At 35.3% G+C, this 27,455-nt stretch overlaps 1 protein-coding gene and 1 long non-coding RNA gene across 10 annotated transcripts in view; both read left to right on the forward strand.

The window, feature by feature from the left end:
- OPA1 (OPA1 mitochondrial dynamin like GTPase) overlaps nt 1-27,455 on the forward strand; it is an 86,037-nt gene that overhangs the window by 14,458 nt on the left and 44,124 nt on the right. For 5 of the 9 annotated variants that reach the window (XM_036444013.2, XM_036444015.2, XM_036444016.2 and 2 more), the window contains 14 exons: nt 6,692-6,802; nt 12,041-12,094; nt 13,022-13,126; nt 14,993-15,079; nt 16,811-16,924; nt 20,720-20,800; nt 20,924-20,998; nt 21,295-21,366; nt 21,449-21,548; nt 21,859-21,989; nt 23,965-24,037; nt 24,127-24,199; nt 25,151-25,266; nt 26,131-26,195. In XM_036444013.2, coding sequence (XP_036299906.1) covers nt 6,692-6,802; nt 12,041-12,094; nt 13,022-13,126; nt 14,993-15,079; nt 16,811-16,924; nt 20,720-20,800; nt 20,924-20,998; nt 21,295-21,366; nt 21,449-21,548; nt 21,859-21,989; nt 23,965-24,037; nt 24,127-24,199; nt 25,151-25,266; nt 26,131-26,195 — 1,257 coding nt within the window. The remainder of the gene's footprint in view (nt 1-6,691; nt 6,803-12,040; nt 12,095-13,021; nt 13,127-14,992; nt 15,080-16,810; nt 16,925-20,719; nt 20,801-20,923; nt 20,999-21,294; nt 21,367-21,448; nt 21,549-21,858; nt 21,990-23,964; nt 24,038-24,126; nt 24,200-25,150; nt 25,267-26,130; nt 26,196-27,455) is intronic. The other 4 variants (XM_036444017.2, XM_036444020.2, XM_036444021.2 and 1 more) reach the window with 1 other exon arrangement.
- Nucleotides 6,809-8,261, forward strand: LOC118722505. Its single transcript, XR_004989022.2, has 2 exons — nt 6,809-7,738; nt 7,811-8,261. It is a non-coding gene; the product is annotated as an uncharacterized LOC118722505 (long non-coding RNA).

A 27,455-nucleotide genomic window follows, 5' to 3' on the forward strand; every position in this document is an offset into this window, starting at 1 on the left:
ACTCTATGAACATTTTAAAATTAAATATGGACTATGTAGCTTTTTACTGAAGGTTATTATGGTTTTAATACATTGAAAAATAAATTATTTTATGTTTATTTGAGAAGCAGGAAGAAAATTTCTAGGTTTCTATCACTCTCCCTTTAATGTTGAACTTTTTACATAATATTTCAAGTTTTAATTATATTTCAAAATGTGTTTTTTCTTTTTTCTTTTGCCTTATAACTTGATCTTTTGGAGAAAATATTTGAAATACCTCAGTGTGTGTGTGTGCACTCATGGGTGCGTATTTGCCTTTTAATTTTATCTTTTTTGTTACCCTTTTCATTGGCTTTATTATAATCAAGGGATACCCTTGACTATTCATGCTACTGGGGAGAAAAAGATTGAATAGAAACTAGCCAATTATGTGCAGCTTATTTTGAGCCAAGGCCTTGGCCCTTAATGCAGGTAAACCTACTGTTCAGAGAGGAGCTAATCTAATTTGGGAGAAGGAACCTTTGATATGGTAGTATGTTTTTGAGTGACAGCCTAGCTTTTCTCTGATGTAGCCTAGGGTTGCTTTGGTGAATAAGAAACCTGCTTTAGGGCCTGACTTAGATAATTCCCTTAAAATCCTACTAAGGTAGTAAATGAATAATCAATAAAAGATCAGGATCTCTGAATTTATGGTGATAAATTGCCCACTCAAAAACTCACCAGTTATTTTCAGCTGTTGTAAATACTAAATCTGGAGTTGGAATTAAGTTGCTTTACTAAATAAAATGATAGCAAATGCTATTGTAAAAATTACAGAAAATGCATTTTCAACCTCTTAATAGTGTTTTAATTCTATTAATATGCAACATTATGGTTTTAGGCTTGACTGTTACCTGTAATACTTGAAAATAATGAACTATTCAGACAAAGTGTAGAAAAACTGATTTTAGGAGACCAGGCTAAAAATCGATGATTTAGGTAATAAAGGAGAGACCTTAGCTTAGAACAGGGCCTTTTTAGAAATTACTCTAAAACGTCAAGTTTGAAATTTTGGTCAATGAATAAAGGTGGTAGGATAGTGTAGAGTTTAGCTGTTACCTTTTTTAATTGGTTTGGTTTGGTCTGGTGTCTGAGAGCTCCAGATTTAAAATGGTATTCAGGGTCTGGCCATAGTTTAATACCTAAGTTTCTGGCTAGACTTCTAGAAATGTAGAAGAAAATGTGCATCACATTTTTTAAGATAATAGTAATAAATTGAAAACATTTCTATAACTTAAACTAAAAAAAAGACTTTTGCTTTCTAATAGGAGAAACATCTGGAGAAATGCTGGCAAGTAGAGGAACAGTTAGGACCTTTCAAAGTCAACTGACAAGAAAGTGATGCGGTGCTGAGGGAACACAGGTGTCAGATTGTTTACTTGAGTCAGACAGAATGAACAACATGATTCTCTGTAGTGCCCAGTCTGGGGTCACTAGACTTTAGGTGTTCTGGAAAGTTGTAAGGGAGGTCTTCAAAAAGTCAACAGAAAGCATATCTTTGCACATAACAAAGTATAAGCTAACTAGACATCAGTTTCTTTGATTTTACCTGGATTTATTTCCATTCAGTTTGTGGACAGTAGTTATTTATGTTATGTTGATGAAAAGTGCTGATATGCATCTTTGATAAATAAATAAAATAGAAAATACTGAAACCACCTTTCAATAAATGTTTTTTGCTAATCAAAAATTTTAAAACTTGTGTCTTTAAAATATGAGAAAGAACCCTTGGAGTGAACTGAATAATATTTTTGAGACTTGGAGATCTTTAGAACTACCTGAAAACAAAATAGAAATTAGAATGGTGAGCCTATTTGAGTGAGTTAATTTATCGGTAGATTTCTGAATATTGCTCATAATGCATTATGGGTGATAAGACTACTTAGTGTGTCTACCTTTTAGATTCAGTAAGATTGTTGTGTTCTAGTGAAAATATGGTAGAGGAGAAATGTTAGTATCTGTGGTTTTGTTCTATCTTGTTTCTGATTGGTCATAAACATACTGTAGAAATAAGAAATATGGTCATTCTGAAGGTTATAAACACAATTATAATTTATAGAAAATACTTAGAGGACATTTTAAAAGTCTAAATCATGAAAAGTGGTATTAATGTTTTAAGTATAATTACTAAACAGTAATACATTGCTGCTTTTCCTTTCCATATGTTACTTTATTTCTTATTTACGTGGCTTATGTTGTACCTCCGAGCTGAAATAGCTCTTTCCTTTCCTTTGGCTAATTACTCATCATTAAAGCCCAGTTCAGTTGTCACATTCATTAAGGCCTCTGTGGTCATTTTGGTTCCATTAATTATACATTTAACATTTAGACCACTTGTCATATGTAACACTATCTATTTTGGTTTGCATTCTTATTATTGATTGAATATTCCTACCACAGAATCTCACCTAGGATAGTGCTGAGCTTTTAGCAAAATCAGTTGATTGATTTAAACTCAGTAGAAGAGAGGCTAATTTAAAGTAATAAATTTGATGCCAACAAGAATGGGCCTAAAGATTTTATATAATATGTCTTTTTGCTAGTTACCTGTGAATTTCTCTTGGCCTTCAATATTTGGCACCTACTGAGGAAAACAGGAATGTTAGGTAGTACATATGGTACTAAATTGTAACCAAGTAGTGTTGCTTAAGTACTACTTACATTTCTGGGATTCCTTATGTAACAAATGTGGTAATAAAATGAAATTCTCACAACCAGCACCAACAAGTAACTACAAAGTTAGGAAACTTGCAACTTATGTTTGGTTAGAATAGATCGTGATGATGATGATGATGATGATGACATAATTGTTCTTCTCTTATCTTTTAGTACATAAGTAAATAGCATATTTACATTATTTGATTAATTTTCCTCCCTTTTCTCAGTTTCTGTGGAGGCTGTTCTGAAGATTGGGGAAAATGAGTTGTAGGATTGATGTGTAGTTTATCTACAGAATAGGCATTTTTTTAGGAAACCAATTGGGATTTTATGCTGAGAACTTTGTGTGCAGTATAAGGTAAAAGTAGATTGTAATTTGATTCATTTATACAACAGATGTATCAAGTCTTACTCTAGGATAGGTGCTAACTTGAACACATGCAACGTGCAGACATTATTCTAGATGCTAGGTATGAAAACAAATAGGGTAGGGCCCCTGTTTGGCAATACATTTTTAATAAAAATATAGTATTTTAAATGTACTCACATATTAATGACTTATAATTTCAAAATTATTTAAAACTTTCTACCAAACTCATCTACTTTTAGGTTTTTGCAGCATTTTCAGTTGATATTTTGGTTTCTGGAGTTATCACTGATTTTTTTGATCTAACATAATTTAAAAAAAACATAACACTGTACATGAAATAAGAGACTTTGAGAACTATAGTGTCAAATTGACATAGCTAGGTGTTTAGAGAGTATTTCACCTATAGTTGTTTATACTAATTTTATTAATATTTATAACAATATATTTTATATCTAATATGTATCAGTTAAAAATAGCTGCTATTTCTTGAGAGAAAATTGTCTGAGCTAGGGAAAATATTTATTGAAAAATGTGTTTTGTCCATTGAAAGTGTGTCTTGCACAGTGGATATACACATTTCTTGGCCTTCCTATTCCACATGGCCTTAACTTAGAAACTGTATACTCTATCACTTGGTATTCAGGGTGAAATTTAGTGCCTTAAATTGTATAAGGGTAACATCCTTTAGTCCTGTAGCATAGTGTAAATAGCTTTTTCTGTGTCTAATTCTTGCTTTTTCCTACTTTTTTCAGGAGGTAACAGTTAATTTCAACTACGTTCACATAACAGTGCTTCCTTCAGTAACAGACTTGGAAGGAAAGTGAAGTGTCATTAGGAGGGTGTTTCCTTGTAATGTAATAGAAATTAGAATACTTACCATACAATTTACATATAAATATGAGCAATAAAATAGGAAAGGGTGTTTAAGCTACAAATAATAAAGAATTGTGTGACTGATAGACCAGCAGTTAATTAATGTGGAATATTTTATCACTGCTTTGGTATTGTATAAATTGAATACTGGTTGGTATGTTAGTTAAAGCACAGCTACACTACTATATAAGCCAACATGGAAATTCCCTTCTTTAAAAGGAAATTGTTTTGCAAAATCTAAATACTGAGGTGATTAGAAGAAATAACTATAATAAATGACTAAATGCCAAAAAAAAGTTGAATTTGGAATAAAACAAGTTGGATCTTTCTGCTTGATGAAAAGCACTGATACAAAACATTGAAAACATGCCTTAAAAAATTATGGGAATGATGAGGGTAGTGGTTTTGTCTTTCTTTGCCAGACTTATCAGTGACCATATAAAGTATTTATTTAAAAGATACATCTTTGTAGATAAGGTTTTTATAAAAATATTTTATATTAAATTTGGAAACAAATGTTGACATTCATTTATGTTATCACTTTTACTTATTCTTCTCATTCAGAAATATCAACTAGTTTCATCCTCTGTCTTATAGTATAAGTCAGCTAGTGCCATTATTATTGGCAATAACTATAGCCTTATGTACTAAAACTAAGAATCAAACAAAATAAAAATCTCCTAAATTATATGCTAATGATTTCCCTTAATTTAAAATGTTTTTTTTTGTTTGTATTTACTTTTTTTTCTAACTTTATTTTTTGACTTTTTATGAGGTATAATTAATGATAAAATTATATTAGTTTCAGGAGGCCAACACAAAGATTCTATATTAGAATAAATTATAAAATGACAACTACTTAACAGCCATCACCATACATAGTTAATTTTTTTATTATTGCTTTATTACTATAACTATTTTTTTAATTTTTAATATTTTTATTGATTTTAGGAAAAAAGGGAGAGGGAGAGAGCGATAGAAACATCAATGATGAGAAGAAATCTTTGATCTGCTGCCTCCTGTATGGCCCGGCCCCCACTGGGGATCAAGCCTGCAACCAGGGCATGTGCTCCCAACTGGATTCAAATCGTGACCTCAGATTCACAGGTCATCACTCAACCACTGAGCCATATTGGCTGGGTTATTTTTTAAATTCATTTTTATTGTTGAAAGTACTACAGTTGTCCTCCTTTTCCCCCATTAACCCCTCTGGCCCGCACCAGTTGCCTACCTTTTTCTTTTATGAAAAACTTTATTTCTATAAGTCTTTGGAGTATATGAGTAAACTAAATTATAAAGTCTCTGGATGAATCCACTAATTAAAATTTGAATATTTTTCATTTTAAGAGACTTTCTAACTGTGTTAGATAAAATATTTTGATAATTTTTTTTTTATAAAGCTCTGAAGCTATAGGAAACTCCTAATTTAGATTTTAATGAGAATTAATTTCCCTAACTCCTTTTATTTTTAATAATCTGGTAAATATCCAGCCAGAACACTATTCATATGCAAATCCTGATCTCATTCATTGGAAGTTAGTTTTTTAGGGTTTATAGTTGTCAACACTTAGTTTGTCTTTTCTCCAACATTTCTCAAGATCAATTATCTAATAGGACAAATTTAAAATGGTGTACAAAAAATGACATGTATTTTTATTGTCATGCCAAATATGAATATATTGTGATAAAAAGCTACACTAGATTAATATTTCAAGATTATTATATGGAACGAATTTCAAACAGAAATGGTGATTTTTTTTGTACATAGGGCCAAACTGAGTTTGTTTCATTTTAAATTTTTATAAGTATTTTATTATCTCCATATCTCAATTATGTTCTTTTATAGTGCTTTTGCTTTAGTAACTGACATGTACTCTATATTCTAAGAGGCTATTTTTATTTAATGTTAAAACAGCTCATAAAAAGTGAAAATTTAATTAAATTACTTATTTGATGTTGTGTAAAGTTGTGTCTAAAACATTTTTTAATTTGCAAAAATAAAAAAGTGCTAAATTTTAGTCAAGTAAGTTTGTGTGTAGGCATGCAGAATATATGAATTAATGTAAAATCTTGATTAACTTGATGCTCAGAAATTCAAATGAATATTTTTGAGGGGCTATAATGTTTAATTGAAGACATCAGATACAGTATGAAGAAAAAACATTTACTTAAAAATAATAATGTAACAAGTACAATAAATAAACAATTATGTATCCTCTGTTCAGTCCTATGAGAATTGTGGTTGAGAATTAAGAGATTTAGAACTATAAGGTCAACACTTGTTTAAGAACTGTTTCATTTTTCCTCTCATATAGATCAATCTAGACTATATACTACTTCATATTGGAAATCTAAAACTAAGGGTTGAGGCATTTGTTTTCTTGAGTTCTCTAATACTAAGAATTTTAGTTAATTTCTAAATTAACAGCACCACCATTCTTGAGCATCCTGGTTAATCTGGCTTTTACTGTAGATTGATATTATGTATCTGGTTCATTTTATTTAGCAGTCACTTACTGCATTTTCCTTTTCACTTTTTAAACTATGCTGTTTTATATTTCTGAGACATCTAATTTTACTGAGGGGAAAAATGGAAATGTGGTACAGAGCCCAATTATATAGCGGCTCTAAAGGTACATAAATGTTTCCATTTTTTTTGTCATATGCTTTCCATTCCTCCCTAACTTACATTTGTTCCTTTCTTGTGCTCTTTGGTTTAACATTGTTCTCCTCCCCAATTTTCCTCTTTTCCTCATTGTAAACTCATGGCAGGGTCTGCTGGGTGAGCTCATTCTCTTACAACAGCAAATTCAAGAACATGAAGAGGAAGCACGCAGAGCTGCTGGCCAATATAGCACGAGCTATGCCCAACAGAAGCGCAAGGTGATGGATGGTTTAAGGGGGCTACTGATGTGTTCAGATTAATCAGCCATTTCTACCGAGATCATGTCACCTTAATCCATTCATGGACTCCAATTATGAGAAATTATTTTTGACAAAGTAAAACTATGAAAGATACATAATAAAAATATGTAACTTTCCTGGAGAGGGTAAACATACCCAACATATATATTTTCTAAAAATTATATTAACTGTGAGGGTTCTTGGAAGAATAATGAATTATGGTTCAGTTATTTAGTCATCTTAAATTCTTAGGTAACTTGTCTACTTAATTGTTCTCCAACCAAGCTTTTATTACTAAAATGAAAAAAGATTACTATGAATGACTATGTTCAGTTATTTAAAGATTGAAATGTATTTGATTTAGGTGAAGTGGAGAATGGCTTTATTTTTTATAGAAGAAAACAATTTTGATTTAATTTTCGGGCATAGTTATTCTTTTTTGGGGGAGGGGGCGGTGTTTACCCTCACCAAAGGTTATTACTTTTTCCATTGATTTTTAGAATGGAAGTACAGGAGGGAGTGGGAGAGAGGAAGAGAGAAACAGTGTGTGAGAGACATGCATCAATTGGTTGCCTCCTGCATGCACCCAACAGGAGCCCTGGCCCCTTTGGTGGGAAGGCCAATGTTCTAACCCCTGAGCAACACTAGCCAGGGCAGCATAGCTATTCTTATTCAGATTGATAAACTCATTGTATAAAGTTTATCCACATTCATCAATAAAGTCAACATAAGTAAGTTTTACCTTGGATCACTGAGAGAACATTAGAAATCAAATCTAATTCTTCTGTTCGCTAGAGAGCAGATTCTGATAAAAGTCAGTGTGAGTCTATACAAATATTTAATTATAGGGACAATCAAGAAGTCCTTAAAAATATGACTTTGGCTGTAACATGATCCCACAGTGTAGATCCCAAGGTTAAATATTTAATTATAGGGACAATCAAGAAGTCCTTAAAAATATGACTTTGGCTGTAACATGATCCCAAGGTTAATGTTCTAAGAAGATTTTTAAGTCAAAATGAAATGAATGTAATGATTTAAAAATATATTCTTATGAAATCAGCTAGTCACATATCAGAAAAGTTTTAAAGTTATGTACAAATCTTAGGAAGAAAGATTAAGTCATGCATATAATGAGCTTTTTGTAAGTTCTGGTATTGGAATCAACCAATATTATAATGATTTAGTGCAATGCTTCTGCTGACTAACCTTGTCTCATGTTGGTGGTTAAACACTTAAGAACACTTATCATAGTTTTATTTATTTTTTCAGTGTCACTTCCTGGCTTTTCTCAATTCCATGGCTGTGGAATCAACTACTGTATGTGTTTAGCTTTTAGTGAATGGATAACATAGGTAGATAATAGAAAGTAAATTATTCTTCTACTTCATTAAGTTAAAGCATCTATGTTACCAAAGAAACACTTAAGCTATTTTTTTTAATATCTGTAATTCTTACAACAAAGAAAAATTATTTTTTAAACAAAAAAGACTTATTTTAAATGGTGCTTTAGCATTCTCTGATCTGTATGCTGTTGAGAGTGCCATTTAAATATTCTAACAAATTGAATGCTAAGACTGATTCTTAGCTTTGTTACAGAAGGAAGGGGAAGGAGTTATTTCGTTCTGATACATCATTTAGAAATACTAGTATAGTTTACTTAAAAGTTATTCTTAAAGGTTCATAATGGCAAAATAACTTGAAATGAGTTCTTAAAAGTTCATAATGGTAAAATAACTACCATTTTCAGATTTTAAGATATGGTTTAACATTTTTTTTAATCTGATAATTTAAGAGCTATTAGTAGTGAATACTAATTATTTTCTACATTGCCAAAGGTTAATGCTCATTTGAAGCCTACTTGTCATTTTCAGGCTTAGTGATGTTCCATTTCAAATATTTATTGGTTTATCCAGTAACTTCTATGCCTCACTTACCTTGTTTGTGAAATAGTGACAGATAGGACTGTACCTTCTGTTTTATTACGTTGCACAGTGGGTCACCAGATCGAGGCTGTTCCTGCCCTCTGTGAAGTTACATGGGACTCTAAAATTATTTACATTCTCCTATAGAAAAAGCACTCTTCATCATTTCCCCTACTTTCCTGAAAAATAGTTTCCTTACTGTATCTTTCCTACTTTCCCCTTATATCTAATAGTTAGTACACAGATAACTTTTCAGCCATTCACCATAATGGTCAAAATCCTAATTCATAAGATTTCTGTCCATCCAGGCATTTGAAGTTTACTTGAGGTACAAAACCACAGCTTTTTGTGGCTTTTTAATAATTCTTCCATCCTTACCTTCTTAAAAATATAAGTAAGGCTTCGTTTTTTATATCATGCTAGTAGTAGCAGTTCTAAAATTTCCCTTGTATCTCCTGAGCAAAGGAGCTCATGCAGGAAAACTGCCTTTGGTAGTTTTGCCTCCTATGAAGATGTACGCATGTAAAGACGTTTTTGAGGCTTTCATATATGTGTTTTGGTATTTCAGAATGGCCACAATGGCTTAGTAGGGAAAAATACTTAAAATTTTTAAATCAGGGTTGGTTTTGTGAGGAGCTAGTAAAGGTTTTTGTCTTTCAGCTTTAGCTTGTTTCTGCGGAGGATTCCGCTTTTTCTCCATCAGTTTCACAGCCCTGGAATTGTAGAAAAGCCCTGGTTTCAAGACCATTGATACCCATTTCTGTCAGGGTGAGTCCTAAATTAACTTCATAATATAAACTGAATATATCAACAGGACAAGAACTTATTCTTGTCATAAGGAGTTGAATTTTATCGTAAAGTTCATCAAAATAAAATATATCCATATTGCTAGTTAAGACCTTAAATAAGCAACAAATTAAAAAATACCTTAGCTAGTCTCTTAAGAAAAATATGTATAAGTATCTTCTCATGAATACTTATTTATCTTGTTTCCTAGAAACATTAGGTATAATTCTTGACTCCACCATCACTTGTCTTATAATAAAACATTAATTTTGATGTTTCAGTAAGTTAAGCAGATAGAAAGTAAAATGGTGCATGAGTTATTCCTAACAATCATGGCAAAGGGCAAAAGATAAATCTACATACTTCTAAAAATATGAATTTATAAAAATCTTAACAGTCATGATACTAAATATGTTAGCTTAAAGATTGTGTTTGTAATATTCTAATAAACTTATATCATTTTAACTTTTTGTATACCCTTTTTAATTTACCAAATTACTAAGGTAACCTTTTAGGCCTTTGGCTTATAATAAACAGTATAACTTTTTGGTGTAATTGTATTGGTTTTAATTATTGCCCCATTGTGTAATGTTGAATTTTCTATTATATAAGGATATATTGCATGAAATCATTAAATATTCACATTCAAACTAAAACAGTTTATACTAATACTGTTTATACATTTCATACTAATTTAGCTGCAGTTGGATGAATATTTAATGAAACAAAATCAAAGTACCTTTTAAAATGAATTGAAAATTTAATGTTTTTATGACCATATTGTTACAGTGTGATGGCATGCCTTATGTTCGAAATGTGGAATTATTTATTTCTCCTTTGGCCTTCAGTATTTTGTTTTTTGGGATATGGGCTTCTCTCCAACTTTCTTGTTTCCTCACATTTTAGGAGACTATTAATAATTCTTGTCCATGCTATACAAACACACAGTCAAATGAAAAGAGTTTCTATCCATAAGTCTCTACTTGATATACAGGAATGAGAAAACAATAAAGTTTGCTTTATATTATCATTTTTCTAATTACTAAAACATAAGAGATTTTTAGGCATAGGCTTTTAAGGAAAAAATAATATGTACCTATTCTAACAAGCGTTGACATTTATAAAAAAAAATATGTGTTTTTTTTAATTGATTTCAGAGAGGAAATGAAAGGGGGCGGGGAGACAGAAACATCAGTGATGAGAGAATCATTAATGGGCTGCCTTCTGCATGTCTCCTCCTGGGGATCAAGCCCCCAATGCAGGCATGCGCCCTGACCAGGAATTGAACCATGACCTCCTGTTTCATAGTTCCATGCTCAACCTCTGAGCCATGCTGGTTGGGTATCATTTTTATTTAAAAGAAGTGTTTGGGAAAATTTTTGAGAAAGTATTTGGGAATAGTAATTAAAATCTCAAATTAACTTTATTGCATGGATGAAAATTATTAATGCCTTCTTGAACAAATCATTTAAAATTTTTTCATATACATTTGCTACCATGATGTCTTGATTGCTTAAATAGCCAATGAATAACAATGATTTACATGAATTTTAAACATATTTTTGTGTCTAATGAAATAAATTCATGTTGCAAATTTTGATGATCAGAAATTAGACAATTATTTTGAAAGACTGAAAATGACAACTTCTGTACCTCACCAAGGAGTCAAAGCACAGTAATGTGGATTTGTCATAAATGACATCATTTTGATTAAAATTGATCATTGTGTTTGATATTTAGAATTGTATTGTGACAACTTTAAAGCCTGTTACACAATAGAGTTCTTTGTTGTTTTTGGATATTTTACTTTAGAACTATTAATATTAATAACAATTTGAAGTAATTTCTGCAGTATCTGTGGATTTTGTCCTACTTTTGTTTTATGTCCAAATTAATTTTAATTGCTTTACTTGACTTCATTGCTACTGATGCATTTGCTTTATTAAGTGTTAACAGATCTTTCACTAGAACTAAATTTAAAAACAATCATCTGGCTCCTCTTAGAGTTCTGAAAATGCAAGTTGTTCTTTGCATTTATTAAATACTTCCCTACTTACAGAATGGAATTGAATAATGTTTGTTTAAAATATACACTATGATCAATGAACTTTTTCAGTACCTGTAAATGATAACATGTATCTGACTTCCCAAAACACATTTCTGTAGGGCTGTCAATGCTTTATTTCTCCATGCATCCAAGTGCCTGTGCTTGAGCACAAAACAAGCTGTGAAGAACATAGTAACCATATATGTCTAATTTTTCTAACAAGCCATCCATAAGAAATGATTAGAATGGCAACAGGAAATGATTGCTTTTTAAGGTTTCTATTTAATATGAAATTTAATGAGCTCTTATTGGTAAATATAATTGTTTTTAACTTTCTTAAATATTTGATTTTAAATTGCTTTGATTGCGCATATAAAATCAGTTTAAAAAATTTTTAACTTACAGTACATCCTATATAAACCTACTTATACTCAAAATTATTTTCTTTTGAATATTTAGGTGTCAGACAAAGAGAAAGTTGACCAACTTCAAGAAGAACTTCTACATACCCAGGTAATTCTGATGAGTGAGAAGAGCCAAGGACTTCTTATCCTATATAATAAAAGGCTGATTGCTGTCTGCAGGGTAATGGGTGGACCCCAGCAGTAAGCTAACCTGTGGATTGGTGTGTCTGCCCCTTAGTGGTCAGTGCACATCATAGTGACTGGTTAACTAGTCTACTATCTGCCCCCGGTGGTCAGTACACATTATAGTGAGCGGTTGAGCATCCTTAGCGTATTATTAGCATATTACACTTCGTTTGTTTGAACAGACAACTGGACACTTAGCATATTAGACTTTTATTATATAGGATAGGAGAGTGATCAGCAAACTCATTAGTCAACAGAGCCAAATATCAGTACAAAAGTACAACGATTGAAATTTCTTTGGAGAGCCAAAATTTTTTAAATTTCTTCTAATGCCACTTCTTCAAAGTAGACTCACCCAGGCCATGGTATTTTGTGGAAGAGCCACACTCAAGGGGCCAAAGAGCTGCATGTGGCTCGTGAGCCGCAGTTTACCGACCATGGGGATAGGGTATTTTAATTAAAACACAAAATAATATGGGGAATGGGAGGAGTTTGAATTTTTGCTAAATTGTCCTTATAATGAAGACTTTAAAAATGTTGATATAATAGGAAATATTGTTTCATGGAATGTACTTAATGAAAAGCTTTAAATGCTTACATTTTAAATAATTTAATTTCTTAATTGTAAATACCAAAGAATTTTCCAAATAAAATGCCAAATTATAATGAAACTTATTGTTTGAGATTTTCATAATTCTCTCAACATTTTCATAGGAGTTTTGAAATGAAATAATTTATTTTGAATAGTCAGGAGATATTACTTCAGGATTTTAGAAGCTTTTAATTTAGACTTAATATTATTTATTAACCCATCTTTTTCTTATGTAGTTATGGTATTATTTTGTTTCAGTTAAAGTACCAGAGAATTTTGGAACGGTTGGAAAAGGAGAACAAAGAACTGAGAAAATTATTGTTGCAGAAAGATGACAAAGGCATCCATCATAGAAAGCTTAAGGTATTTTAATTTTATCTTAATTTGTTGGTTCTCAGAACTTTTCGTGATCATCAGTACTTGTGTATAAGGGACTATAACCATAACGTGTTCTATCCTCCTTTGTCACCTGCTATCCTTCAGGGATAGGAAGTTCTCTTTCTATATTAGCACATTTTATAAATTGTAGTTTCCAGACATTTATTTAAACCATACCCATAAAATCTTCATACTTTTACCAGCCATTTCTCATGAATCTATTTTTTTGAAATATCTAGTATATCTTTAGGCCTATTTCCTTTCTACAGCTATAAAACCAGAATTCTGAGTTGATGGATGTTTATATATGACTTACCATCATTGCCTTAATTATGTTTCCAGTGAATGATTAGGCTACTTCCTCCAGTTTTAGGAAAGTTAACATTTTCTTCTGGATTGTTCCTTAGGCATTTTAAAGAATTTTTTCCAAAGCATATGCTGGTACTGTTATCAGCATATTGGTAATTACCATTATCAATAAATTAAGCTCTGGCCGGTTTTGCTCAGTGGATAGAGCATTGGCCTGTAGACTGAAGAGTTCCAGGTTCGATTCTGATCAAGGGCACATGCAGGAGGCAGCCAGTCAATAATTTTCTCATTGATGTTTCTATTAAGTGAAAAACAAAAACAAAAAACAAAAAATTTATTTTCCACTAAACCAAGCTGTACGTATTAAATTAAATTGAAGTAATACTTCTAACTTACATCCCCTATAAATAAACTGAATTTGTTTATAGAGGATGTAGCAAAACTGTAATAAGTCATGGCATATACATTTGGTACCATGGTACAAAGATATGCAATTGTAGTTTAAGCAACATGTATTAGTAGTTCTGACTCTAAATCAGGATTGCATTTAAAAAAATAAATATTGATAGCATGGTTTATTTACAGATTACACACAGCAATTGAGAAAAGTTACGTCCAAGTGTTAATATATTTTGAAAATTTATGTCAGAAAAAGTAATTCTGTCATATAATAAAATGTCAGTGAAAATTTAAAGAATTTTTTTGTTTATTTTTTAGTGTAGGGATAGCAGTTTCTTCACATTTATTATTTCTAGGTGTTAAGAGATGAAGGGAATTGTAGGCCCTTATTTTGTTTCTACCTTAGTGTTAAAACTTACCTTAATTACTAAATGCTTGATAGCAGACCTTTTTCCCCAGCCAATTGTATTTGTTAATTTATTCATCAAATATTTACTTGAATGTTGTTATTTGTCAAGTACTGTGTTTGATCCTGTTTCCACTTACAGGTCTGCCCCTGGAGCTTTCACTTATTAGCTGTGCAGTTGTTACAGTACACTTTATCATGCTTACTGATTTAACCATCTTTTTGGTCATTCTTTCTCCACTTTAATCTTCTTTTCAGTCTTTCTTTTCCTGCCTTACCCCCATCCCCACCTCCTATCTATTTCTATCTATTTCTATATCTGACACACGCACACCAAATTTGGTAGAAGATGATTTCATTTCATTTGGTCATCTAACACCTTATTTGGCCTTTATGCTGTTAATGATTTTCTCTGTTGAGTATATAATATTAAATATCTTCAATATTAACTAACAACTTCCCTCTTTTACCATTTAGTTAGAAAGTTAGGAAATCCTGAATTAATGTACTTTAATTATCAGTGTATCTCTAAATAAAATAATGGATAAATTAGATAAGAAATAAAATTTTATTCTATACTGTTTAACTATGACAATGTATTTGCATAATTAGAGATAAACAATACCATGATTTTGAAAAACATTATGAATTTATTAGCTTTTTTTCCTCTTGACACATCTATGGTATTTTTTTTAAATGTTTTCACTGTTTAATTAATATTTTTTTAATTTTTATAGAAATCTTTGATTGACATGTATTCTGAAGTTCTTGATGTTCTATCTGATTATGATGCCAGTTATAATACACAAGATCATTTGCCAAGGGTAAGTGAAAACTTAATACATAGGGAACTGGCCCTTTAGCAAAAACTTAGGTTTTAAAAAAGTTATGTGTGTGTACACAAACACATTACATATACACACAGATTAAACCAGAGACATGTATTTTTTATTTATATAATACTAGTGGCCCAGTGCATGAAATTCGTACACGGAGGGGCTGGGGAGTGGGAAGGGTGTCCTTCAGCCCGGCCTGCACCCTCTCCAATCTGGGAACCCTCAGGGGATAACCTGAAGTTGGACATCCCTCACACAATCAAGAACTGCTCTCTCCTAACAGCTAGACTGACTGCCTGATTGTTCCTTACTTCTTCTGCCTGCCAGCCTGATTATCTCTAACTGCTCCCCTGCTGGCTTGATTGCCCCTAACAACCTCTGCCTCAGCCTCACATCCGGGACCCAGGATTCCCTCCTCCAGCCAATCACTGGCACCCAGGATCCGGGCTTCCCCCTCTCTGGTCAGCTATAGGCGCCCAGGCCGGCTGTAGCCGCAGGGGATGGTGGGCAGGTGGCTTCGCCTGGGCTGCAGCCACAAGTTGGTGTCCAGGACCTCAGGGTGGGTGGCTTCTCTGTCTACCAGGCTGTAGCCAGCCACAGGTGCTGGCGCCTGGACCGCAGACAGGAAGCTTCTCCGTCTTCCCTGGGATGCAGTGTGGATGACTTCTCCAGTTGGCTGCGGCCTGGGATCATGGGGCAGGCGGCTTCTTCATCTCCTGAGCTTCAGCCCGCCTCAGGCGTTGGCACCTGACTTCTCCACAGGCCCAGAGCGGCGGGGACAGGGCTGCTACAATGTTTTTAGGTTAATTTGCATACTCTGATTAGCTGGTAACATAGAGCAGTGACAGTAATTTGCATGTTTTCTTTATTAGTATAGATTTTTTTTTATGAACTCTAGATGACTTTTGAGTATTGAATGTTAGTTGAATACGTTGATCCATTGCTTGACTTACATTTATCTGTAACCAAGGAAGGCTGTTACATATTTGGCATTACATATTCATAATATTCATTATATTAAAGTAACTGAACAGTGGATTAAATTCAGCACATGAGTGAAATTTAGCCAGATAAAATTAAAAATTTCTTTGTAAAGAGTAAACTAGCTGTAAGAAAGACTTGTAGAACTTGAATTGTCTGGTTTTAGAAATAGTGGTTTAAGTTAACACAAATTTTTAATAAAATTTTGACTATACTAGTAAATGGGTCCAATTGTTCTTTTGGGGGGAAGGGAAGGTTATTCCTTAGGCCTGATCAGACATCCCTCTCACAATCCAGGATTGCTGGCTCCCAACTGCTCGCCTGCCAACCTTCCTGATTGCCCCTAACCACTCCCCTGCCAGCCTAACTGCTCCCTGTCAACCTGATCACTCCTAACTGCCCTCCCCTGCAGGCCTGGTTACCCCCAACTGTCCTCCCCTGCCAGCGTGGTTGCCCCCAACTGCCTTCCCCTGCCTGCCATCTTGTGGTAATCATCTTGTGACCATGTGGGGGTGGCCATCTTGTGTGAGGGTATGATGGTCAATTTGCATATTACCTCTTTATCATATAGGGTATACATACGCATATCAACTATCAATTTTTTCATGGATGGTGTTTTTCATATCATTTAACTGTAGATACTTGAAAAGACTAAAAAATATCTTGGCAGCATTTCAAATTTATTTAAGTATATGCTGGTATTGAATAACAAATAAATGTTATTGTTTTTGCCATAAGGTTGTTGTAGTTGGAGATCAGAGTGCTGGAAAAACTAGTGTGTTGGAAATGATTGCTCAAGCACGAATATTCCCACGAGGATCTGGGGAGATGATGACACGCTCTCCAGTTAAGGTAAGAAAACAGGCCATCTGAATGAAGTCCCTAGAGCCTTGTTTATTATGTTGGAATGAAGAGTTTTAACTAAAGAAACAATTGACACAGCATTTGAATTATTCCTATTAAAAATAAGTAGGAGGCACAGTCAGGAAGCCAGTGTAACAGGAGTTGGATAAGGGGAGAGGAGGGCAGTGGTGCAGGGGGAGGCCAGGCCATCCTCTTATTATGCTTTGTAGTTTAGTCTGAGTAAGAGAATAGAATCTTGAAAGTGGAGTCAGTACATATAGACTAGAGGCCCAATGCACAAAATTCGTGCACGCGGGAGGAGAGAAAGGTTGTCCCTCAGCCCAGCCTACACCCTGTCCAATCTGGGACCCCTCAAGGGATGTCTGACAGCCCATTTAGGCCCAGTCCCACCTAAATGGGCAGTCGGACATCCCTCTCACAATCCAGAACTGCTGGTTCCCAACTGCTCGCCTGCCTTCCTGCCTGATTTCCCCTGACCTCTCTGCCTGCCTGATCACCCCCTAACCACTCCCCTGCCAGCCTGATCAACGCCTAACTGCTCCCTTGCTAACCCGGTCATCCCTAACTGCCCCAGTCATCCCTAACTGCCCTCCCTTGCCAGCCTGATCTCCCCTAACTGCCCTCCCCTGCAGGCCTGGTTCACCCCACTGCCCTCTCCTACAATCTTGGTCCCCCCCCAGCTGCCCTGCCCTGCAGGCCTGGGTGGGTCCCCCCCAACTTCCCTCCCCTGTAGGCCTGGTCCCCCACAACTGCCATCCTCTGCTGGCCATCTTGTGACAGCCATCTTGTGTGTTGGAGTGACAGTCAATTTACATATCACTCTTTTATTAGATAGGATAGTTATCTAGCTTTAATGTAAAAATAGTATAAAATGGGTCAGTAGCAGTTGAAATATATTGGGTCAAGGGAGTGTTTTAAAGATATTTATATGCTACTAGAGGCCTGGTGCACGAAATTTGTGCATGGGTGGGGTCCCTAGGCCTGGCTGGCAATCAGGGCCAATCAGGGCCAGGCCTATCAGGGCGGGGCCAGAGAGGAGGCAGCAGTTGCTGGGTCGGGTGTGGAAGGAACAGACGCCAGACACCCAACTCTGCCATTGTCAGTACCCCACCATTGCGTAATCCCCACCTAACCCCCTCACCACTGTGCTGCCACCGCAACAGGCGGGCAGCGAGAGGATCAGGGCCTGGTGGCGGCGAGAGGGACAGGTCACAGGAGGTTGGCTGCTTACCCTGAAGAAGGAGCCAGCTCTAAGGGGCCACGTCCACCACCACCCATCTCTGGTTTCCCATCTCAACCCGGGGGTCAGGGGGTGGGACTGAGGGAGGTTGGCTGTGAGAGTACACTGACCACCAGGAGTTAGCTCTTGCATTGAGTGTCTGCCCCCAGTGGTCAGTGCGCATCATAAAGACCAATTGTTCCGATCTCTTAGGCTTTTTTATAGAGAGATGATAGATAGATAGATAGATAGATAGATAGATAGATAGATAGATAGAAGATAGATAGATAATACATACATACATACATACCAGTTGATCCGATCTCTTAGGCTTTTTTATAGAGAAATGATAGATAGATAGATACATACATACATACATACATAATTGATAGATAGATATGGATATTTTAATGATCTGGTTGAAAAAAATGATGCAAGAGAGAGGGAGCAAAGTTATTGAAGTAAGAGACTGGGACTCAGTGTACAAGTTGTTCATATATAGAAATACTGACAATTCATCCATGGTTACAGGAAGAAGTCTATGGCTTCAGAGTCTCATTCTAAAAATATTCATTAGATGCTTAATATGTGCCAGCACTGTTCTAGGCAGTGTGTTGGTAAACAAAATAAAGATCTTTGACATAATGAGGATAGAGTCTAGTATAGAGAGACAGGTAATAAATAATCTATACTAATAAAAGATACACTAATTAGGGCAGACCTCTTCTGGATGGCCTTCGGATGTCTTTGCAGGCAAAGCCGCAGCAGCTGTGAAGGGCCCAGGCTCAGGCTGTCAGTGGCAGAAGCAGGGTAATGGGGGCGGTAGCTTCACCTGATCTGCCAAGTCACCTCCTGCAGAGAGAGGTCAGACTGTGGCTTAAGCGGGGGGGGGGGGGGGGGGGGGGGGGGGGGGGGGGGGGGGGCCAAGGCAGAGGCAATTAGGGGTGATCAGGTGGGTAGGGGAGCAAGTTAGGGTCGATCATGCCAGCAGGGGGGCAAGGTAGGAGTGATCAGGCCAGCAGGGGAGCAAGTTAAGAGCAATCAGACAAGCTAGCATAGGGGTTAGGGACGATCAGGCAGGCAGGCGAGCGGTTAGGAGCCAGCAGTCTGGGATTGCAAGGGGGATGTCTGACTGGTCCCAGATTGAAGAGGGTGCTGAGGGATCCGCCCCCCTACACAAATTTTGTGCCCTGGGCCTCTACTAGACATACTAAGTTACATAGTATGTTAGAGGGTGTTAAGTGTGCACAAAAGAAAACAGTGGAGTCAGGCAACGGGAATGGTGGTACCAGGGTATTGGTAGGCTGCATGAGAAGGTAACAGTTGAACTAAGATTTGCAGAAAGTGAGGAAGGGATTTCTGTGGGTGTCCTGTTCAAGAGTGTTTAATGCAGAGTGAAAGTTAGTGCAAAGCTCCTAAGGTAGTTAGAGCTTAGTATGCTCAAGGCCAGTGTGGCTAGAGCAAAGTGAAGAGTAGCCAGGCAATGAGGTCAGAGGGATATTAGGGAGAGCAGATTATTAGAACTTTGTAGGTTATCATGCAAAATTTAGTTTTTGTTTTTAATAAAATGGAAGCCAATGCAGTGTTTTGAGCAAAGTAACAACATACTTTTTAAAAGTCTCACTCTGACTGCTCTGTTGAATTGACTCTCCCTGTTTTAGACCTCTCGACATACTGGGACAGTGACACGTAGAGATAACAAGACATTATAGCAAAAACGCAGGGTATCAAAGAAGAGAGTGGTAAGAAGAGCTAAGACAGCCTTTTCCCAAACAGTGCCCTAAATGCAAGAAATTCTCTAACAACTTACAGGACAACAGTCAGTGGTTTCAACTTCTCAACTTCACATTCCTTGCTTTTTAAGAATAACTTTTCAAGCTTCCAATTTTACTTTTAAAATACAATTCCTTCTATTGAGATTAGATTAACAGGCCAGATAACAAAACTAGCTATTTGAAGGCATCAGAGAGCAACCTAAAGAATTTGTGGGGGGTATTCCTGCAGGTATTTTCCCCAGGGCATTTGCTAATTTGTGGCCTGAGAGAAAAGCTTAAAACTTTGTAAAATTTTTACTGGATTGAGAAGCCCAAACAGGGAGAGTCAATTCTTCATACTTCCCGACCTACCTACTACACTAAATGTAGTTAGCTCTCAATAAGTAGATGTTAAATAAGTGAATTGTCCTTTATCTGAATTTACCTGTGAAGTTAAAGGCAAGGTTTTCTTTTAGTTTTTCAGGTTTCAAATTGATGGTTTTGTGCTCAGTACCCTGTATAATATTGACTATGAAACAAAAAGGGCAGTAGTATTTTAGGTCATGAAAGATACAAAGTAGCCATTGATCTTGTTAGGCAATCACAATACATGTGATAGGTGTATGAACAATACAGATAAAGAACTCTGTGGTCTCCTGACAGGCCCCAGGGATCTTAGAGTATGTAGTATGAAGGGACACATGGGGTTGTGCGATGCAGGGGCCCTGTCTATCTAGACCATGTAAGTTCCATGGGAATTAATATGAATTGTAAATGCATTATTACATTTCAGTTTTCTATTAATTCCAGGTGACTCTGAGTGAAGGTCCTCACCACGTAGCATTGTTTAAAGATAGTTCTCGAGAATTTGATCTTACCAAGGAGGAAGATGTAAGTAGTATGCATGTGAGGTTCATGTGTGTAACTTTGTAACCTGCGTAAGCTTATGACAAACTACAGGGAGTATTTGTTAACTGAAGATTTTCTCAGGACTTGGTTGTTTTCCGTTCATAGCTTGCAGCATTAAGACATGAAATAGAACTTCGAATGAGGAAAAATGTGAAAGAAGGCTGTACTGTTAGCCCTGAGGTGAGTGTCGCAATTCATTTCACCAATATATTGTGGAATCTAATGGTCATGACATGAAATAAATCATAATATTGGTATTGCTATTCCAAGATAACATAAATATTTTTAATATTCCTGATATATCATTTTGTGGGAAATTGTCTTAGAATAATGACTCTTAGGATCAGAAAAAGAACATTTTTCTGAGCACTATATCTGAATGTCTGAGATACAGACTTTTCAGACTATATATCACCAAAGAGTTCCTAAAACTTTCCCCCCAATTTTTATTTTGTTTTGTTTCGTCCCCTGAGTAGACCATTTCCTTAAATGTAAAAGGCCCTGGACTGCAGAGGATGGTGCTTGTTGACTTACCAGGTGTGATTAATGTAAGTATATACAAAACTTGTATTTTGTTGTATTCCTTTTGTGGAAAACATTTATAATGACATTTAAACCTTTCTCCTTAAGACTGTGACATCAGGCATGGCTCCTGACACAAAGGAAACTATTTTCAGTATGAGCAAAGCTTATATGCAGAATCCTAATGCCATCATCCTGTGCATTCAAGGTAAATCTATCACAAGATTTTAATTGCACTCATATGCTTTCTTTAGCAATCCAGGCTTTGCTCTAAATATGCATTTTACACAAACATGCAAGATAACCCTCTTTCATTCGTTTTATTAGTAAATAGAATTGAAGTTGGGAATAATTTCACTGTAGGCATCATAGAAAATTTTATTGGCTAGAATATCTTTTCATAACAAAGATGTTAAGAAAAGTTTTCTTACTATAATGTAGACACAACCGTGTCTTGTGGAAATTTTTAAAATCCATTTTGCAATTATTACATTGTCATTTTTTTTTTTTTTTTTCAGATGGATCTGTGGATGCTGAACGCAGCATTGTTACAGACTTGGTCAGTCAAATGGATCCTCATGGAAGAAGGACGATATTTGTTTTGACCAAAGTAGACCTGGCAGAGAAAAATGTGGCTAGCCCAAGCAGGGTGAGGGAAAGTCCTTTATTATGAGACAAAAGATTCTTTGTACAAAAACTTGTATTTTATCTTATTTCTTTGTGGAAAACATTTATAATGATGTGACAGTAACTGTTTGGGGAAGAAAAAAAAAAGTCCTTATGGAATACTTTATCATAAGAGTAGTAGAGGGATTTCTCTTGGTGTTCTGTAAAAACAAAGTATTGAAAAATTATAGTAAATTATTTAAGTGTAATTTTAAGGTATAAATAAAATTCCATTATTATAGTTTGCTAATGTTGTATACTTTAAATAATTTTATATGCTGACATACTGTCATTAATCTAATTTGTTATGTTTCTTTTTAACATCTTTTTTATATCAGAGTCAGCATTAGCCTATCTTAGAGCAGGGATTCTTACATCAGTAAGTCTTCAACTGGAGGGCGTCTGGGAGTAAAACTCTTTTACACTGTGTGAATGATAGATCGCTGTACAGATGTGCATTTTTCTGGGCCAGAGTCTGTAGTTTTGGTTACATTTAGAAAAAGATTTTTGACCCTAAGAGAGTTGAGAACCAATGAATACAAATGTTTTTTTTGTTTTTTTTGTTTTTAAAGTATAAAAAGACAGTCCAACTTGGTTAGAATTTAGATATTTGCAAAAGTGTATGAGGAGATAATAGCAGCTACCATTTATTAAATCTCTGCATTCCTGGCACTATGCTAAGTATTATTATTATTATCACATACTAGTGGCCTAGTATACGAGTTCATGCACCAGTGGGGTCCCTCTGCCTGGCCTCCGGGATTGGGCTGAAACCAGCTCTCCGACATTCCCCCAAGGGGTCTTGAATTGCAAGAGGTCACAGGCCAGGCCAAGGGACCCCACGGATGCATGATCAGGGCCAGAAGGGACACTGGAGGTTGGCCAGCCAGGAAGGGACCACAGAAGGACTCCAGGGCATGTCCAGCCCATCTGGCTCAGTCCCGATCAGCTGGATCAGAGCATTTGCCCCCTGGTGGTCAATGCATGTAATAGCATCTGGTCGCCCCATTGACTGACTGCTCCCTGATGATCAATGCACGTCACAGCGAGCAGTTGAGCGGTCTTAGTATATTATTAACATATAACGCTTTGATTGGTTGACTAGCCCACTAGTCAACTGGACACTTAATATATTATGGCCAGAGGGAAGCCTGAGTCTCGGGTGCCAGAGGGAAGCCGGTGCCAGCAGCCAGGGGAAAGAAGGCCTACTCTTGCACAAATTTCATGCATCAGGTCTCTAGTATAGGATAATTTTCTTTAACAACCATTTTGAAAAAGTTGGAACATACCGTATTTTTCGGACCATAAGACGCACTTTTTTTCCCCCAGAAGTGGGGGGGAAAGTCCCTGCGTCTTATGGTCCAAATATACCCTACACATATACTTTTAAAAAAAAGTTTTTTTACTTGCCCGGCTCTGTGTGGTCTCTGTGTGCTTGCCCGGCTCTAAAATGGTTCTAAATGCTGCTGTTTACTTTACAGGGTTGATTACATGTGTTTATGACTGTGATGTTGGGTTTTAATGCACATAAAATATTTTAGGACACTATTTGTTTCAGAATCTTTTTTTCTTTATTTCCCTTCTCTAAAAACTGGTGTGTCTTATGGTGTGGAGCGTCTTATGGTCCGAAAAATACGGTACTTAAGCCACATAGCTAGTAAGTGGCAGAGAAGAAATTCAAACAGAGACCTGACTTCAAAGCACTACACATCATTCCAAGTTTTAATTTTGGTACTTATGTTTTAATAGAACATTTTTAATATACTAAAATTAAATGTATTTATTTTTTCCTCAAATAGAAATTGTAATACATTTTAATACTTTTGTGTAGGTTTACAGATTTAAATTAACTGTACATATATAGCATTATTAAATTTGCTTTCTAAATGGTATATAACGCTCTTTAAAATTATGTAAACCTTTATCTCACATTTATTTTTCTCACTTTAAAAAAATAGATTCAACAGATAATTGAAGGAAAACTCTTCCCAATGAAAGCTCTAGGTTATTTTGCTGTTGTAACAGGAAAAGGTATGCAAAGAAGGATTACTGTAATTGAAGTTTTTGTTGTTTTCAAGTAATAAATATTTTCTCAGAACTTCACCATCATCTTTCCCTAGGAAACAGCTCCGAAAGCATAGAAGCAATAAGAGAATATGAAGAAGAATTTTTTCAGAATTCAAAACTCCTAAAGTAGGTATCTTGTTTAAACATTTAAAGATTTGATAGTGAGGGAGTAGCTTGAACTAGTAGTTTTCACTTAAAAGTTTCTTTATAATTATTAGTTTAACATTGACTTTTCAGAATTTTTCCCAGATGGCGATCTATACCTACTAAATAAGTCCTCCAGCTAACCTGACAGAACTCAGAGCAGTTTATCACATGGTGTAACACATGCTGACATAGCAAACTGCCCCTGGGGTGTGGGCAGTGAATGACAGCATGGATACCTGAAGTTGTGTTACTTATAAAGTGATTTTTAAAAACCAACACTTACATTTTTAAATTCATGTATCCGTTTCTCTTACAGGGTTGGGGAAAGTTGAAGTGGGGCTGGAGATGTCAAAGGGGTATCCCTAAATACTAGTAGATATTGACAGAAATTATCAGTAAATATAATACTAAAGAAAAGCAAAAAGGAAGAGCTAAAGAGCAACTGAGTTATATTAAAACTTTATAAGTAGAGAGTCTCTTGAAGTGGAAAAGTATGTTTGCCTTTCTATTAGTATAGTAAATCAATATAGTTCTTATAGATATACTATTGAGTATTATCCGAAGTGATAGGAGCTGACAGGTGTATAGAACTGTGCTATCCAATACGGTAGTCACTAGCCTTGTGTTTATTTAAATTTAAAATGGTTAACATCAAATAAAAATAAAACTTTGTTTCTTAATTGCGCTAGCCACATACTTAAAGGATTCAATAACCTCAAGTTTTTGAACCCAAATAGTAGCTACCATATTGGTTAATTTAGATATAGAGTAGTTTATTCATCACAGGAAATATTATTGGACAGGGTTACTATAAAAATATATATGTAGCTATTCTCATTAGGTTATCATAACAAGCTCATTCTCAAACTTAGTAATGGTATCGTCCTTTTGTTATTGTAGTATAACTTAAACTTTTGTTACTTTTAAAAGGGCCAGCATGCTAAAGGCACACCAGGTGACTACAAGGAATTTAAGCCTTGCTGTATCAGACTGCTTCTGGAAAATGGTACGAGAGTCAGTTGAACAACAGGCTGATAGTTTTAAAGGTACGTTGGGTTTTTGAAATAAGGCAGCCCATTTAGACATTGTATTAGCTGACAATCTTAGGCATCCATGAGGTTCTTTACTCCCTTTAACAGTTGCTTTTCAGTACATTTACTATTAGATAGTGTGTGGAAAATGGGGGAAAATTCCATTTTTTCCATCTAGTATTACAAGAACAGGGGGTTTCCTCTTAGAGGAAACATTGCTGGGAGCACATTGCGAGTTTCAACCGATTAGAAAGTTTGCAGTAGTATTTGGGAGAAAGAGCTTAATAAACTGCAGTGAAGTGAGAGTCCCCCTTTGGGGGCTGTGGGGAGAAGAAGTGTGTTAGGAATCAGAGCAGCCTATGCCTCAGCTAGTTCCTGAATTCCATACTTTCCTGCGCCATGGCTTTGCTCCCATAGTTTCCTTTGGTGAGAATACACATTTCTTCCTTTTTTTAATTTGGAGAACCTACCTGTTTATTCAATTTAATCTCTAAGCAACCTTGTAAGTATTAGTATTAGTCCCATTTTACAAAAGAGAAAATGGAGGGACAGAGTACCTTACCTAAGTAGTACACCTAGCATCATACAGCGGTAGACCCAGGGTTTGAATCTTGGTATAAATGCAGAATCCATGCTCTTAGCTACTGTACTATAAACTGTTTCGGTCATGTGTTTTGTGGATTGGATGTCGGAACTAGAGTCAAGGAGATTAGTTTGGAAAACTTGCAATACGAGATTCAGAGATGTTGAGAGCCCAGAGTACTCAGGAGGCATAGGTGCACACTTAAATTCAGTCACTGAAGAAGATATGACTGGCAGCCTTTAGCCACTGCCTGTGGAAAGAGTCCTCTAACTTAAACACCTGTCCTTCCTCCTCAGCAACACGTTTCAACCTTGAAACTGAGTGGAAGAATAACTATCCTCGCCTGCGAGAACTTGACCGGGTAATGTTTGTGCACATCATGTATTTTGCATATATCTAATCCAGCAATTTTCAAACAGTGTGCCGCAAGGTATTTTAAAACATGCAATACCTGGCTATTTAGTCGGGGACACTGACCTCTTTTCCCTTAGATGGTCAAATAAAAAAATGACAACAGTCAACATAATAGCTGTCAGATGTGAATGAGTTAAAATTATAACTATTTTTTTGTCAGATCAGCAAGAACTACGATATATTTTTTAGTGTGCCTCAGAATTTTAGTAATTAGTTTATGTGTGCCATGAGATGAAAAAGGTTGAAAATCACTGATCTAATCTAATATTGCACTCTAACAAAATATATTTTAATGAGCAAAATCTGGTAAGCTACTTTGCTCTGGTTTTTACCATGATTACTAATTTAAAGCTGTAAGAATGCATTCCCAGGAACAGTTATTTTCTACAATAATGTAAATTATTTTTCATAACATTAAAACATAACTAGGATCATGGAATGTCAAAACAACTATTTAAAAGTATTTTCTGAGATGAAGAATTTTTTAAAGGTGTTATAGAATTAACTGTATTTATGTAATGTAAACTTTTAAAACTTATACACCAACTTTTTTACCTTTTCAACATTTACTGTTGAAGAATATACTCTAATTTGATGGGATTTAAATATTGGTTTTCCTTGATTTTATTTGATTTTATTTATTTATTTTTTCAAACAAAGTGCTGCTACTTTATTTTTTTAAATATATTTTAATAATTTTTTACAGAGAGGAAGGGAGAGGGATAGAGAGCTAGAAACGTCGATGAGAGAGAAACATCGACCAGCTACCTCTTGCACACCCACTACCAGGGACGTGCCCGCAACCAATGTACATGCCCTTGTCCGGAATCGAACCTGGGACCTTTCAGTCCGCAGACCGACGCTCTACCACTGAGCCAAACCGGTTTCGGCGGTTTTCCTTGATTTTAAAAATGCTATTCGTTGTAGAATAGCATCAGATTATTAATACACTAAGTTAATATGTATTACTACTTTCATGTAACATTTGGTATGTGAAAAATTTATCTGAGCAAATATTATGTAAAAAACTGCATACAGAATTAAGTGAATAAGGTAGACATTTGTGTCAGTGTCTTTGTCCTTATCTGGATATTGGCATTTCTACAAAAGATACTAGAAGAGAAGAGTATTATTTGCTGGTTATGCATGCTTCAAACCTCAGCTCATCCAACTAGCCTGCCAGAGGCCTTCTTTTTAGTTATTTCTG

The sequence above is a fragment of the Pipistrellus kuhlii genome, unplaced genomic scaffold, assembly GCF_014108245.1.
Source record: "Pipistrellus kuhlii isolate mPipKuh1 unplaced genomic scaffold, mPipKuh1.p scaffold_m20_p_2, whole genome shotgun sequence".
NCBI lineage: Eukaryota > Metazoa > Chordata > Mammalia > Chiroptera > Vespertilionidae > Pipistrellus > Pipistrellus kuhlii.